Here is a 15,509-nt window from a genome sequence, read left to right as displayed (position 1 = left end):
CTGCGCATATGCGCCGAACACTAGTTCAGAGTACCCACCCTTTTTGGAGTCCTTGGGAAGGGTACTGGATGTTGCCCCGGCTGGGGACTCCATTGTCCTACTGGGAGACTTCAACGCTCACGTAGGCAACGACAGCATGACCTGGAGAGGTGTGATTGGGAGGAACGGCAGGCCCGACCTGAACCCGAGTGGTGTTCAGTTATTGGACTTCTGTGCAAGTCGCAGTTTGGCCATAACGAACACCATGTTCGAACATAAGGATGCCCACCGGTGCACATGGCACCAGGACACCCTAGGTTGCAGATCTATGATCGATTTTATAGTCGTATCATTTGACCTGCGACCGCATGTTCTGGACACTCGGGTGAAGAGAGGAGCTGAGCTGTCAACTGATCACCACCTGGTGGTGCGTTGGATCAGATGGCAGGGGAAGATGCCATGCAGACCTGGCAGGCCCAAACGAGTAGTGAGGGTTTGTTGGGAACGCCTGGCAGAAGAACCAGTCAGAACGATCTTTAACTCCCACCTCCGGCAGAGCTTTGACCACATCACGGGGGTAGTGGGGGACATTGAGTCCGAATGGGCCATGTTCCGCTCTGCCATTGTTGAGGCGGCTGCTGTGAGCTGTGGCCGCAAGGCTGCTGGGGCCGGCCGCGGGGGTAATCCTCGAACCCGCTGGTGGACACCAGAGGTGAGGGGAGCCGTCAGGCTGAAGAAGGAGGCTTACAGGGCATGGCTGGCATGTGGGTCTCCAGAGACAGCTGACCGGTACCGGCAGGCCAAACGGTGTGCAGCTGTGGCGGTCGCCAAAGCAAAAACTCGGGTGTGGGAAGAGTTCGGTGAGGCCATGGAGAACGACTATCGGTCGGCTCCAAAAAGGTTCTGGCAAACCGTCCGTCGCCTCAGGGGGGGAAGGCGGCAACTTGCCCACACTGTTTACAGTGGGGGTGGGAGGCTGCTGACGTCAACTGGGGAGATAATTGGGCGGTGGAAGGAATACTTTGAGGAACTCCTCAATCCCACCAGCACGTACTCCGTGGAGGAGACAGAGTCTGGGGAGTGCTTGGGGGGGGGGTCGTCAATCTCCGGGGGCAGAAGTCGCCGAGGCAGTTAAACAACTCCGCGGTGGCAGAGCCCCGGGGGTGGATGAGATCCGCCCTGGGTATCTCAAGGCTCTGGATGTAGTGGGGCTGTCTTGGCTGACACGTCTCTGCAACACTGCGTGGACATCGGGGGAAGTGCCTTTGGAGTGGCAGACCGGGGTGGTGGTCCCCGTCTTTAAGAAAGGGGACCAGAGGGTGTGTTCCAACTATCGGGGGATCACACTTCTCAGCCTCCCTGGTAAGGTCTACGCCAGGGTACTGGAGAGGAGGGTCAGGGCGATAGTCGAACCTCAGATTGAGGAGGAGCAGTGTGGTTTTCGTCCTGGCCGTGGAACCATGGATCAGCTCTTCACCCTCGCTAGGGTGCTGGAGGGGGCATGGGAGTTTGCCCAACCAGTCCACATGTGCTTTGTGGACTTGGAGAAGGCTTACGACCGTGTTCCCAGGAGCATACTGTGGGGGGTACTCCGGGAGTACGGGGTGTATGGCCCTTTACAAAGGGCCATTCGGTCATTCTACCGGAGGAGTGAGAGTCTGGTCCGTGTGGCCGGCAGTAAGTCGGACTTGTTCCCAGTGAGGGTTGGACTCCGCCAAGGCTGCCCTTTGTCACCGGTTCTGTTCATAACTTTTATGGACAGAATTTCTAGGCGCAGCCGGGTGGTGGAGGGGGTTGAGTTTGGTGGCGGGAGGATGTCGTCTTTGCTGTTTGCGGATGACGTAGTCCTCTTAGCGCCATCGGGCCACGACCTCCAGCTCTTGCTGGGACAGTTTGCAGCCGAATGTGAAGCGGCTGGGATGAGAATCAGCACCTCCAAGTCTGAGGCCATGGTCCTCAGCCGGAAAAGGGTGGTTTGCCCACTCCGGGTCGGGGGGGAGGTCTTACCTCAGGTGGAGGAGTTTAAGTATCTCGGGGTCTTGTTCACGAGTGAGGGTAAGATGGAGCGGGAGATTGACAGGCGGATTGGGGCGGCATCCGCAGTCTTGCGGTTGCTAAACCAGTCTGTTGTGGTGAAGAGGGAGCTTAGCCAAAAGGCGAGGCTCTTGATTTACCGGTCAATCTACGTTCCAATCCTCACCTATGGTCATGAGCTTTGGGTAATGACCAAAAGAACGAGATCGCGAATACAAGCGGCCGAAATGAGTTTCCTCCGCAGGGTGGCTGGGCTCTCCCTTAGAGATAGGGTGAGAAGCTCAGTCATTCGGGAGGGACTCAGAGTAGAACCGCTGCTCCTCCATGTCGAGAGGAGCCAGTTGAGGTGGTTCGGGCATCTGGTGAGGATGCCTCCTGGGCGCCTCCCTCTGGAGGTTTTCCAGCCATGTCCAACTGGGAGGAGGCCTCGAGGCCGACCCAGGACACGGTGGATGGATTATATCTCTCGGCTGGCCTGGGAACGCCTCGGGATCCTCCCAGAAGAGCTGGTTGAAGTGGCTGGGGAGAGGGCAGTCTGGGCTTCCTTGCTGAGACTGCTGCCCCCGCGACCCGGACCCACCGGATGAAGCGGAGGACGACGAAGACGAAGTTTTAAGTGTTTATTGCAGTTTACTGCTGCTTTTAGTTTATATTTTATATTTGAATGCACTATTTTTCTGTGTCAGGTGACCCAGGGATTCCAAAATCAATATCTGATATTAGTATTAGGCTGGTGGAATAAGAAAGAGAGCTACATTTAATATATTTTAATTCCAAATGTTACTTATTTTTCTCTTTTTTTGATAGGGATTGTCATTAATTACTCGACTTAACAAAAAAACAAACAACATTTTATACAATGTCCCCAGCAGAATTTAAACAGGTAAAAGACACGTTTCAGGAACAAGGAGAAACAAATAGCCATCAGGCGTTTCTTCCTCTCAGTCAGAGTTCAGGGCTGAAACCCTCATGAACGAGGCCCAGTGAGTTCCCTTCTGGGTAGTTTACAGCTTGGACAAACTTTTATTAAAAATAATTATTAATCCAAGACAGAATTTACAAATTCATGATGCCACTGTGTACCCACTTGATTCAGAAACAATGAATTCTTAAAATTCCATAGTCTTGCTTCTTCTTCTGCTAAAAAAAAAAAAAGACATTAAAAATGTTTATACAGGACACTTTAAATGAACGTAATAACCGCTTCCACCTTGAATTATTTGACTGACTTGGTTTGGAGACGGCGCTGAGACACGCTGGAGATGTGTTTCTGTCAGATTAAGAAGTTCTGCAAGATGAATGGAGATGCCAGCCTGTGAGGACGTGTGTAACACACTTCAATAAGACAGCACTCATTTTTGAGGAGTACAGCACATAATTGCAGCAATCTCTTTATTTTGGTAAAAGTACATTTTGTTACTGCTTTTTGGTTTCGTAAATCATTAAAACGGCCCTGCACCAATGCTTCTGTATGCTCTAATGCCACTTTCAGAGTTTCTGTTCGAGCTGACAAATTATCGAAACTTTTAGAGAACCAAGGACAGCAGCTGTTTGCCATGGAATATTGTGTACATTGACATTTCTTATCGGCTCGTGCAGCGCTGACACTACACCTCCACTCCCACTGTATGCGTCATATTTTCATTCACCTTCAGTACAGCAGTCAGAAAACAGACTGAAGAGAACAGAATCTGTCCACGGTGACCATTACTGGCAGAGGAGGCACAGCTGGGTGTCATTGTTGGCTTCCTGCTGTCAATCATTTCCATCAGAAGAAAACACCTACGTTGATTGGAAGTTATCTCAGCCGCCATGTTGTGTTTTAGGGACATCAACAGAGCAGATTCCAGCTGACTCACTTCCCCAGCCAGCAAGGATAAATCTACCCCAAGCTACTGTTTGGATTTCTTCTTCTTCTTCTTTTTCTCTGGAGGGATCGTCTCCCCATCATGATTGTCCTCTACTGACACTTTGTCCCTTTTATACTTTTTCCTTTCCTGCTCTGCTGGACAGTCCACCCCTGTGACGACTGCAGACTTCCTCTTCGAGATTTTGGAAACAGAGTCCTGGAGCGGCTTTGAGCCACTGGCCTCGGGACCACCGCTCTCCTCCGCCGCTTCACCGAGGTGTCTGTGGGATTTCTTTTTCTTCTTTTTCACTTTAGTGTCAGTCTGCAGCTCATCGGTAGTCTCGGGACATTCGCTCTCTCCATCGGGCAAAGGAGAGCTCTCCTCTCCATTCCGCTTGTTTTTCTTCTTACGTTTCTTGGTAATTTTTGGATTATGGTCCACCACTCCGTGTTCTACACACGACACTTCAGCAGCAACTGCATCGACACTTATTTCCTCGCGGACTTTCTTTTTCTTCTTTTTGGGTGTGACTTCTACTTCAGGGATTTCGGACACGGCAACACTGTTCACTTCTTTAATGCCCTCAGAGGCTTTCTTCTTTTTGGTCTTTTTGCGTTGCGGATTCATGGCGGTGTCCTCGTGGTCATGTGACTGGGAGGTCTGAGCAGACACCGAATCTCTTGGTGCGTGGTTCTTCTTGCCATACTTTGCCATGAACTCTGCTTCCTGCTGCTCCAGCCTGGCTAACTTAGCACTCATGGTCAAACCGTGCCTGGCTCCTCTAAAGACAAAAGAGAGAAGAAAAAAAAAAAAGAACTAAAAATTAACACCCGGTTCTCTTAGTTTTATTCTGAAATATTCTCTTTCAGCTGTTGAGATGGTTTCTTAGCAACAATTCGTCAGAGATCTGTGACATGATGTAGATTTGTTTCATAAGGATCAACGTACTTGTGAGCGGTGCGTCCTCCACAAGCCTTCATCAGGTCAGCGTCAGACAGCCTGCCCAGTTTTGACAAAGAACTTTAAATGTGCTGCAAAAATATCTGCAGAGTACACGGCTCAGAACACCTCCAAGTCAATATGGCACTCAGGTTTTATATTAAATCAATATTCATCTCTCGGTCGACCTTAAGTGAGCCAAATTTACAAGTATGCAAATGTTCAGGACTTCTTGGCTACATGAGGCGGAGTTCTTACTTTGTGCTGCTGGACAGATCCAGTCTCTGGTCGTCCTCCTCATCTGAGCTGCCGCCGCCGCCGCCGCCGCTGTCGTCACCAGCATCCGAGGACTTCAGCTCCGGCTGCTCTTGACCACACAGCAGCGTAGCTGACTGGAGGAGGAACAAGCACATCAACCACTCGTGCTGCTAAATCGAAACTCATCATCACAACAGATGACGTAAAGAATAAGAACACGTGACAGTGGATTTTTACATTTTCTACACAAAGATTTCTGGAACGTGAGTGATTTTGTGGATGAAACTTCAGTTTCTGTTGAAAAGAATGAGTGATTGAATTCAAGCAGACACTCAACCAAGAAACATGACCGTTTTCTAAATTTAAACTGCACTTATTAAATGTTCCCGCAACAACAACAACAACAACAACAACAAGATTACCTTGACAAAACATCCATAAAGTTTGGCTTGAGCAAGCGAGGCCTTGCGGGGCTTCTTGTTGGAGATGGTTCCATCTCCTTCACCTTCCTCCACCGTCTTCTTCAACGAAATCCCATTCTGGATCAAAGTGAAAAACCAGGAAACGCTTGAGCTAAAATGATCGATTCCATTAATTTAGAAGAGAGAAGAACCAATCAGAAACTGATGTGTCTGCAGGACTACACAAAAACTAGCAGGCAGATTTACAGAAAATATGAAGGAGGGATGAAATATGAGCCCTGAGAGGAAAAAAAACTATTAATGTCGGGCAGATCGTTGTTACTGCTTTTTATTTTCTATGTCAGAAGTCTGAGCTTTTCAAACGACCTTCCACTTGTGAAATAAGCAGCCAGAAGACAAAAACGACCGCTACACTGGTCATGACGGCGTGTTGAAGGCTGGTGAGTGGGGGTGTGGCCACACCGACCTGGTCTGACTCCACCTGCAGGCTGGACGAGGCCTTATTGAAGACGTGATCCCACCAGTGGAAGGTGAACTGCTCTCCTTCCTTGTGACCAACCTGCCAGAACCCAGAGAACAAGTCAACAACAAGCGTCTGCACAGACTTGGATGGTGACCTCACACACTCACCCCTCCTTTGTCACACTTCACTTTGACCTTGATAGCTTCAGATATGCCGTTCTCATCTCGCCCCAGTCCTTTACCTGAGGGCACAGAGGACTGAGTAAGAACCCTCCGGTCCAGAGGTCAGACTAAATCGCCGTCATTACTCTCACCGTGTTCCCACCCGTGACGCTTCAGTTGCTGCTCTGCAAACTTCAAGCCCCGACTCTTCTCTTGGACGACTTCTGCCATCTGTAAAACAGACAGTTTGGAGATTATCATCACCAAATCCTGAGTGGACAACTTCCCCCCATTTTTCTGTTCCCCTTGCAAAACAAAGCTGCTTATTTTCAATGTCTGACCGTTAAAACCGGCACAGGAGACCTGACACGCTCAACGGTAGCTGGTCAAGTTGGTGCACACCAAAGTCTGATTACCTCTGAGCTACGACTGTGGTCACCTAAACGGAGCCAGGAAGACCCTGCTAATTTAAAGGCAAAACAAATTCTATATTTCACCAACTCAAAATGCCAAGCTCCTTTTTCAAACCTGGCCCCCATCTCCGTCTGGAGTTTGGCTAACGTGCACGTACAGCCTGCAACCCGTCATTAGGCACTGAATTTCTGGACGTTTACTAGGAATCAGAATTGAATTACTCCCAATTTATTGCTGTGTAAACACTTTGGAATCACAGGAGCAACAAATCAAACGTCTAAATGTAAGTATGATTCTATCATGAATTCCCAAAGAACCTGACAGGTTAACAAAGATGTGATATAAAGAGAAACAGAGACCCTGCAGGTTTGGCAACCAAAACAAAACAACAACAAAAAGTGTTTCATCAGCAGATAGTTGTCAGATTATCCTGAGAAGATTGACTAATGAGGTCTGTTAGATTCATTTCAGATGAGATAATCAACCAGTCAACAGATTGCCTGCACACAGCTTCCCCAGAGTAACACGTAAGCGGGGAGTTCAACGCCGTTTTCACGACTTTTATTCAACAACTCCCTGAGTTCGCATCCATCTGGTTTTTCTGTCTCGCCGTCAATCAAAATATTTTTCATTGACTGAACTGTTTGGTTTACGTTAAAAGCTCTGAATTGGTGCTAATGGCTAACATGAAGGCCAACAAACCAGTGCAATTGTCAGTTTTTATTCCGTCTCTCGCAGGTAAAACGATACAAAAACAAAACAATTCAAAACTCAAACCTCTCAAGGCCTCCTTTCATCCAGAAGTTATTTCATAAACTGCTAGACTGGAGAGAAAAAAAAAACAGTCCAAAGCTTAAAACAGTCGCTAACCATGTGCTGTAGCTGAAGGCTGACATGACTTCTTCTTCGTCTACTCTTTTTTTTTAGCAGTTGACAAATAAGCTTATAGTCGCAATACCGCCGCCATCTGGACTGGAGTGTAATTAAAGACGATAAAGACGTGTTCAACTCCTATTGCAGTGATGATAATACATTACTTAATTCCTTCATTCATTATTAAGCCGCTATCTTAAATACAGACAAACAAGTATATATTTTAAATGCTGTGTTTTACTTCTGTATTTCTTTATTGAAATGTTGATGCCCGTAGTTGTGAGTTTGTCAGTGTGTGGACTATTTTTTTTTTCTGCTCTGTGCCCTTTGACCTTTCACCAGAGTCTACGCTTTTCATCTTAAACGTTTTCCTTCCCCTCCACTGGATGTTCTTGACGTTTGAAAAGTGTGACTGCTGGATGCAATGCGGCTCCTGTGTGGTTGAAAAGTTCATTTGGAGCCTTCAGTACAGTTTTCCACTGAACATTTGTAGCAGTTGCATATTAGCCTGAGATAAACTCCAAACTATTTGCGATGTCACTAATCCTGCTCGGAGTTACACGTCTCCACAACCTGAGCACACAGAAAGTTTCCAGTTTTAGCAGACAAATACAAAAACAGCTGTGTAAACCTTCCATATAAACACACTGTGCAGTGAGAGCCAAGCATTCAAGAGAAGTGACATGAAGAAAAACACTTCTCAGAGTGGAAGAGGGAAAAACTGTCTCACCAGCTGATCAGGGTCACAGAGAAAGGATGTTTTTCAATGATGTCACTAGATGGCAGTGTTTGACACGAAACAGAGCTCAAGTGATTGTGAAAGGTGCCATGGATGCCCGTGTATCATGCTCTTTGCAGAGTCTACAATATATTGAATATGCAATAAGACAAAAACATCACCAACAGCAGCAGTGCGGCTCTGCAGCTGCAGGAAGACGAAGAAGTCTTGAACGCAGCCGTCCGTCCTGCTCATCAAATTCTGACCCGACATAAACAAATCAGAGAAATCAATCGAAGATTCAAAATGAAAATAAACCAAAACTAAAAAAAAAACAGAACCATCTTAAATTTCTGAGACGTGTCGGTCACATGCCGTTATTTCTTTAGGTCCTCTGAACATCAGCACAACTGATGAACAACTGATGTCACCCCCCCCCCCCCCCCCCAAGTGTCCTCATTCAGCTTTGGGTTCCTGCTGGGCCCCTACCTACCACAGGAAATGATTTTATTCCCCTGTCCTCCTGGTTTCCTTGCAACGAGGATGTGTGCAGCACCAGGTCTCCATCCACGAGACATCTGTCTGTGTCAGCACTCGGGGGGGGGGGGGGGGGTACACCAGTCCTCAACAGGACGGTTTTGGTGGTCGGCCTACTGCTTGGAGGAAGCTGTCCGACTGTTGCCTCAAAAAACAGACTGACAGTTATCTCAGTTACCTCTCAGAGGAGGGCATTACACAGCTGTCAGGAAAGTAGACGGTGAGAGGAGGACGGGTTGAGACCAAGAGACGGAACAGAACTGTAGCCAAAAGTATGGAGACACCCTTACACACATACACACACACACACACACACACACACACACACACATACACACACACACACACACACACACACACACACACACACACACACACACACACACACACACCTCTGGGAAGTTTTCATTTCACGCTTTAGGATTTGGCTCTTAAGTCAAATTAAAGAAACCCTTACATGATATTTCAGACAGCAGGGGGCTTCGAGCTGCAGCTGCTACGAGGAAGGAGCCTTGCTGTTTCAACATGATAATAACCCCCGCGCTCAAAGCCAGGTCCATAATGAAACCCAATCAAGAACCCTGGATGAACTGGAACAGCGACCGAGAGCCAAACCTTATCATCCACATCAGTGACCGCACGCACAAACGCTGTTCAAGCCTAATGGGAACAACAAAATCTGCAATTTTCCAGCTTATTATTGAAAAAAAAGAAGGTTTATACTGATTTTTTTTTTTAAAAGACAGAATACATTGAAATTGGATGGATATTAACGACAGTGTGATCTGGCTCACCTCCTCCGTGTAGTTTCGTGACAATGATTTGGTTTCACCTTGCTGTTTCTTTGTAAAATAATTAGTTTGCCAATTTATGTTGTGCAGCACTTTTTGCTTGGTGTCACTGTTGTTTTAGGAGGCCGTGTTTGTAGGATGTGAATCGACTGCTTGTCCTCTTGAAAGGAAGCCAGGAACGGCTGCGTAACTCCTTGTAACTCCTTTTCTTGATGCCTTAATCCCAATAAAACAAAAGTCTTTTTCTTGAGAAATAGGGCTTTTTGTTGACACCTGATAAAAATATAGATGAACAAATTAACATGAGAAAAGTAGCACAGTTAGGCCGAGCTTATCTAAAATATAATTATGGCCATTCTCAGCTTCCATGGTGACTGTTTTTTTGTTTGTTTTATTAATATTTGCTGCCTTGCAGAAAAGATGGATGGCACTGCGTTTCAACTTCAGGAGTTTACGGATGTTAGTAAATGTTTACGTGTTCAAAAAATAAGATTAAAGTCTGTTCATCATGTCTGTATTGAGACAACAGATCGCAAAATGATGTGTTTTCCTATGAGAACTTTCCAAATTTCCTATGTATCTATCTATCTATCTGTCTGTCTATCTATCTGTCTGTCTATCTATCTGTCTGTCTGTCTGTCTATCTATCTATCTGTCTGTCTATCTATCTGTCTGTCTATCTATCTGTCTGTCTGTCTGTCTATCTATCTATCTGTCTGTCTATCTAGCCATCTATCTATCTATCTATTTATCTGTCTGTCTATCTATCTATCTATCTATCTATCTATCTGTCTATCTATCTATCTGTCTGTCTGTCTGTCTATCTATCTGTCTGTCTGTCTGTCTATCTATCTATCTGTCTGTCTATCTAGCCATCTATCTATCTATCTATCCATCTATCTATCTATCTAACTATCTATCTATCTGTCTGTTTATCTATCTATCTGTCTGTCTGTCTGTCTGTCTATCTAACTATCTATCTATCTATCTATCCATCTATCTATCCGTCTATCTATCTATCTGTCTATCTATCTATCTGTCTATCTATCTTTCTATCTATCTATCTATCTATCTATCTATCTATCTATCTATCTATCTATCCGTCTATCTATCTGTCTATCTATCTATCTGTCTATCTATCTATCTATCTATCCATCTATCTATCTATCTATCTATCTATCTATCTATCTATCCGTCTATCTATCTATCTGTCTATCTATCTTTCTATCTATCTATCCGTCTATCTATCTATCTGTCTATCTATCTGTCTATCTATCTATCTATCTATCTATCTATTTATCTATCTTTCTATCTATCTATCTGTCTATCTATCTATCTATCTATCTATTTATCTATCTATCTATCTATCTGTCTATCTATCTATCTATCTTTATATTAAATCAGGTATTTCTTTCCACCTGCTAGACTCAGACAAAAGTTTCCCTGGATTCCATCAGGTGCGATTGATCCCATTGGATCATTTACGCAACACACACACACACACACACACACACACACACACACACACACACACACACACACACACACGCCCACGCTACTGACAAAAACAAACCTCTCAAACCCCCCGACCTTCTCTCTGCGCCATCCCTGCTTTCTCTCCACCCTCCTCCCCCTCTTCCTCCCCCCTCCTCCTCCTCCGCCAGTGGCTGTGACAGTTTTTCCACTTTCTCCAGGACCCTCCCCTGCTGGATGCGACAGGACTCTTCCTCTGTCTCCCTTCTCACTCGTCCAAATGTATTAACCGCTTTAAGATTCTTCAAGTGTGTGAACCCTTGAAACAAACGCGTTCCCTCAACTTGCCGCTCGGACATTTGCGGTAACCGCTGGTCTCGGGGGCGACGGATAATCCGGGAGTTCTTGGCCGGCAAGGTGAGTGCAAATGATCCTGGAACTTTTGTTCAGAGGGAAATGATTGTTTAGCGGAGCTGACAGATGCATCTTAATCCGCGTTAGTGACACTTGCTGAATGGGAAAGCGCTGCTGTGGGAAAACAGCGCCGTAGAGAAGAAGAGAGACCGTAAACTGAGTTATCGCGAAGAAAACAAGTAGATCCTACCAGGGAGTTTGAATGTAACCTCAGCTGCATGACGCAAACCATCACAAACTCCAACGACGGTCATTCTTCACATAAAAGTCTCGAAAAGAGGACAGTCCTGTATGATGAGTTACTGGATGGTAAATAGGAGTTGTGGTGAGGAAAAGTACTCAGCTTCAAGTAAGAAAAGTACTGCACATTTAGGGAAAATATAAGCGCAAGAAAAAATCTTACAAAGTATTTGCTGTATCCTTTAAGCGCAAAACTACAATATCAGACGAATTTGCAGCAGGATTCAAATGCAAATCTGTGTCTTATCATCGAGATTTCTCATTATTGTTGATTTTGATTGGCCAAGCAATGTATAGACGGTGGCAGGTCAAACTGATGTGTGTGTGTGTGTGTGTGTGTGTGTGTGTGAGTGTGTATGATCTCATTGTTTGCATGCAAACTCTTCAGTGGTTATCTGTGTGATATATTGGAGATTAAGATCAACTATACTGTTCATCATCTTGAAGCGAAGTTAAAGCAAAAACATTTGCCCCTCTTAATGTATCGTCTGACATTCTGAATCATCACGATTCTCTTCCTTTATTCCTTTTTTGTCAGTTGCCAACGCACGTTTTTTTTTGTTGTTTTTTTTTTAACGCCTTATTAGCTGCAGGAATAAACTTCCATCACGAACCTTTAACTGCTTGTCCATCGTTATCAGTCAAGAACACTTGTCAAGACTTGGAACTTATTGGAGAGTGAAGCAAAAAAAGTGAAAATGTGTAAATGTGTCACCACATATACACTTGCTGTGTTTTTCCTGTCTGGCTGAATTTCTGTTGGGATTCTTGATCAATTCTTTGTGTCTCTCTTGAAAACACGTCTGGCATCAACAGTCCGCAGGACGTTTACAAGAAAAGCAGAGACAAAACAAAGCGAACACACAAAACCACACTGCAACACATAAACTACACAAAGATTTAAAACGGCAATGGTCTTCACTTCAGTTTAAATAATACCAATATAAAGCGACACACACTATACGTGGGGGAGTGTGGGCGGGGGGGGGGGGGGCGCTATATGAGATGTTGAGGAGGATCATGGAGGCTGGAATCACAGATCCAGGCTCTGCAGCTCCAGAGGCAGGAACACCTGCAGTTGCAGCAATGAAGGATGTTTGTGACGTGCATTGACAGGAATACAGATAAAGAGGGAGGGGAGAGGGGAGAGGAGCCCAGTGCATCATTGGAGACCCCGGCTCTTTAGGTCTGTATGGCAGGGTCACACTGTGGGATGGCTCAAGATGAGCCTGACAGAGACAGGTCTTCAGTGAAAAGTTTCAGCTCTGGCTTAGACTCAGAGAGAGCGCCTGCCTTTTCATTCTAAGCCCAAACAGGAAACTGGAAACTGCATGGGAGAAGGCTGACAGCTGATCCCACTACATGGTGTTAGCATGTATAGCCCTCACACCATAGCTGAGCTTAGTAGCGCCTGAGCTGTCCCTGCCAGCTGAAGCCCGCTCGTCTTCATGCTATCATCCAGCTGAGCCTCCCTGTTAGCCAGTGAAACAATAATATGTCTAATATGTCGTCGCGCACAAAATCCATCAAGACATTTGAGAGACGTCAAGGATTTTGTCAACGTCAATAATCTAACATGGCTGCCACCAGGGGAGAAAAGTTCAGATCTTACATTTCTCCCATCAAGCCCTGCATGTAGTTAAACAACTGGCCAAATAACACACACATCAAGAGAAAATGAAGATTTTAATCCAACAAACAAAAACACGTCTAGTTTAGCGCTAATATGAACCCAAAGGATTATGATTGTTGCTGTTGTTATCTTTTTTTAGCTCAAATCAAAGTATTTGTGGATGACTGGCATGAAGGCTGAATAAAAAAGATGTTGATTATACCGGATGATGCACCTGAGAGTCTGGACACTGACGCTTTTGTGCGGTCTTGCTCTTGTTTTGTTGCTGTAGCTCTCGATAGCCGTCAGTCGCGATTAGCGTCAGGCTAAGTACACGTGGCTGGTTCCCTCTGCATTCTGGAGCCTCAAAGAAGTAAGGCAGGAGGGAAACAAGTATTTGTGAGCTCAAGACATCTGTCTGTGAGTGCTTGACAGGTAAAGGAAACTTCTTGGGTGGCGTATCACTGCAAGGCTAAATTGAGGCCTACAAAGTTCTACGCTGTGGAAGAACTCATGTGTTCATATGAACATTTCAAATGTTCCCCCTTTAGTCAGGTGTGCTTATTGTTTTGTGATGAATATTCAAGCCTCCTGCTTTCCGGGACAATATTGACATGTCATTTCTTGTCAGTCAATGTGGACGGAGTGAATGTTGGAGTCACTGTCACGTGGCTGCCTGAGTTTGTCCTGCGTCTCGCCTTTGAAAACCACTCCAGTCAGAAAAGCTGGTCTTTATCGATCCACTGCAGAGGAAGTTGCTAGGAAGAGATCTGCTGTTTCCTCTCCTCCTCCTTCTCTTCCTGTACACTGCTGTGTTTGATTTTCATTAAGTTGCTCCAACTTAATCCAAATTCTGTGACTCAAGCTGATGAAACGTGGCGGCGAGGTGGCTTTGGCCCATATGTCCAACATCCTGCATCGATAATGTGAGTCAACTTTCATGTCCTGCCAGTGAGGAATGAGGCAGATGGAGATGTGGTGTTTTTCTCCTGTGCAGAAATGAAAGGTTGGTCGGTGTTTTCTCCACGCTTGTGTTGTGTGACACTGATGATAATACGCTTGATTCTAGGGCCCAGATACACTGAGCAGAATGAAATGACCCTAAAACACCTTGAGTTTGTGCTTTGGTGCACGGGTTCGTGTCCACATTTGGACTGATTTCATGGTTAATTTTTCTGAGATGATGCAGATCTTTGTGTTCCACTTTGAGGGAGCAAAAGAAAACCTGCCTGGACAATTTACAAATTGAATATTACTAAGCACTGCACATCTTCGCCAGGTGGTCACTACTTGATAATTGACTGACATTTTTACAGCCTGGATCCTCTGGAGGTTTAGAGCCATAAAATGATAAGTTGCTGTACATATGAGTATACTGTTTTGGAAACAATCTCCTTGATGGAGCGGTAAAATCCCCCTATAAACTCACACTTTTTCCACTTCTGCTCTGCGACTCGTGAATGAAGCTTTATCGATTAAGGAGACGCTGGCACAGTCCAACACAAAAACATCTGCGTGGAAGGCAAGATATGATTAACTATCAGAGCAAATCTCAGCCACCTGGTTGGACTCCTAACCTTGCATCTGCTTTGGCAGCTAAAAAATCCCCAGGAAGACTCTCAGACTGAGTTCATTTGTCCTCTTCTGAAAGTGTTGAGACATTTTTATATGTGACGCCATAGTGCTTTAATGAGTTCATCACCGCATGTCTCCCTGAAGTATCTTGTCCTCATATGAGATCCTCAAGAGTGGAAAGTAGCTCTCTCCTCCTTGAAAATGTCCTCCTCCTCCTCCAGACTGCAGCTATCACTTTTATAATAGTGACCCACTTTCTTGTCCAGTGGTCACAAACTTCTGTGTGACAGCTGAGGACCGGGGTGACTTACCATCTGTTTGTGCAGGAGAGGAGTCGGGCGAGCTCTAGGATCTGTTTTGGTTGGAGATGACACAGAGCAGAGACACAAAGAGACGAGGTCGAAAATTTAGAACTGAGGTAAAAGTCATTAATTGTAATTGGATCCACCAGCGCCTGGACATTTTTAAAATTTATTGGACCCTCCTGCAGGGCACTCAGACTGCCTGCATGTTGTCTCTCAAAAGCTACAACTTTTCTTGACAAGTTTATGTCTTGTGGCTTCGCACCATTTGTTCATGAATGAAATCAGATCACAGCCTTCAGGTCCTGTTCGTATTATCTGTCAAATCATAGACTCTGCTACGTGTAGATTTACTCTTTATTTACAAAGAACAAAACAAAGAATTGGCTTTCGACAAATTCGTCCACGTGTACGTGTCCAGTGACATGATGCCACCAATATGAACTGTCTTTGT

General features: G+C 45.5%; 2 protein-coding genes across 5 annotated transcripts in view; one reads left to right on the top strand and one right to left on the bottom strand.

The window, feature by feature from the left end:
- Positions 1-3,001: 3,001 nt before the first annotated feature.
- On the bottom strand, positions 3,002-7,447 carry gpatch4 (G patch domain containing 4). 4 transcript variants are annotated; one of them, XR_015118517.1, is made up of 9 exons: positions 7,391-7,447; positions 6,259-6,337; positions 6,113-6,186; positions 5,949-6,041; positions 5,483-5,599; positions 5,061-5,194; positions 4,812-4,862; positions 3,243-4,644; positions 3,002-3,153 (listed from the first exon to the last, which is right to left on the bottom strand). XR_015118517.1 is itself a non-coding variant. In XM_086217870.1 (8 exons), the coding sequence occupies exons 1-8, from the start codon at positions 7,391-7,393 to the stop codon at positions 3,906-3,908; spliced, it is 1,290 nt and encodes a 429-aa protein (XP_086073996.1). In that variant the 5' UTR covers positions 7,394-7,447; the 3' UTR covers positions 3,002-3,905. The 4 variants fall into 4 exon arrangements, 2 of the variants coding, with proteins under 2 accessions (XP_086073996.1, XP_086073997.1); XR_015118518.1 differs by having other exon boundaries at positions 3,002-3,150; XM_086217870.1 differs by having other exon boundaries at positions 3,002-4,644.
- Positions 7,448-11,131: 3,684 nt separating this feature from the next.
- Positions 11,132-15,509, top strand: part of pear1 (platelet endothelial aggregation receptor 1) — a 56,903-nt gene continuing 52,525 nt past the window's right edge. Inside the window, exon 1 of the mRNA XM_086217869.1 lies at positions 11,132-11,329. The gene's annotated coding sequence lies outside the window, so the exon portion shown is untranslated. The remainder of the gene's footprint in view (positions 11,330-15,509) is intronic.

Source organism: Aulostomus chinensis, chromosome 11 (assembly GCF_037954235.1).
Source record: "Aulostomus chinensis isolate RoL2024-O1b breed Wild chromosome 11, RoL_Achi_v1.0, whole genome shotgun sequence".
Classification (NCBI taxonomy): domain Eukaryota; kingdom Metazoa; phylum Chordata; class Actinopteri; order Syngnathiformes; family Aulostomidae; genus Aulostomus; species Aulostomus chinensis.
Note: the sequence above shows the minus strand (reverse complement) of the source record. Positions and strands in the feature narration are given on the sequence as shown.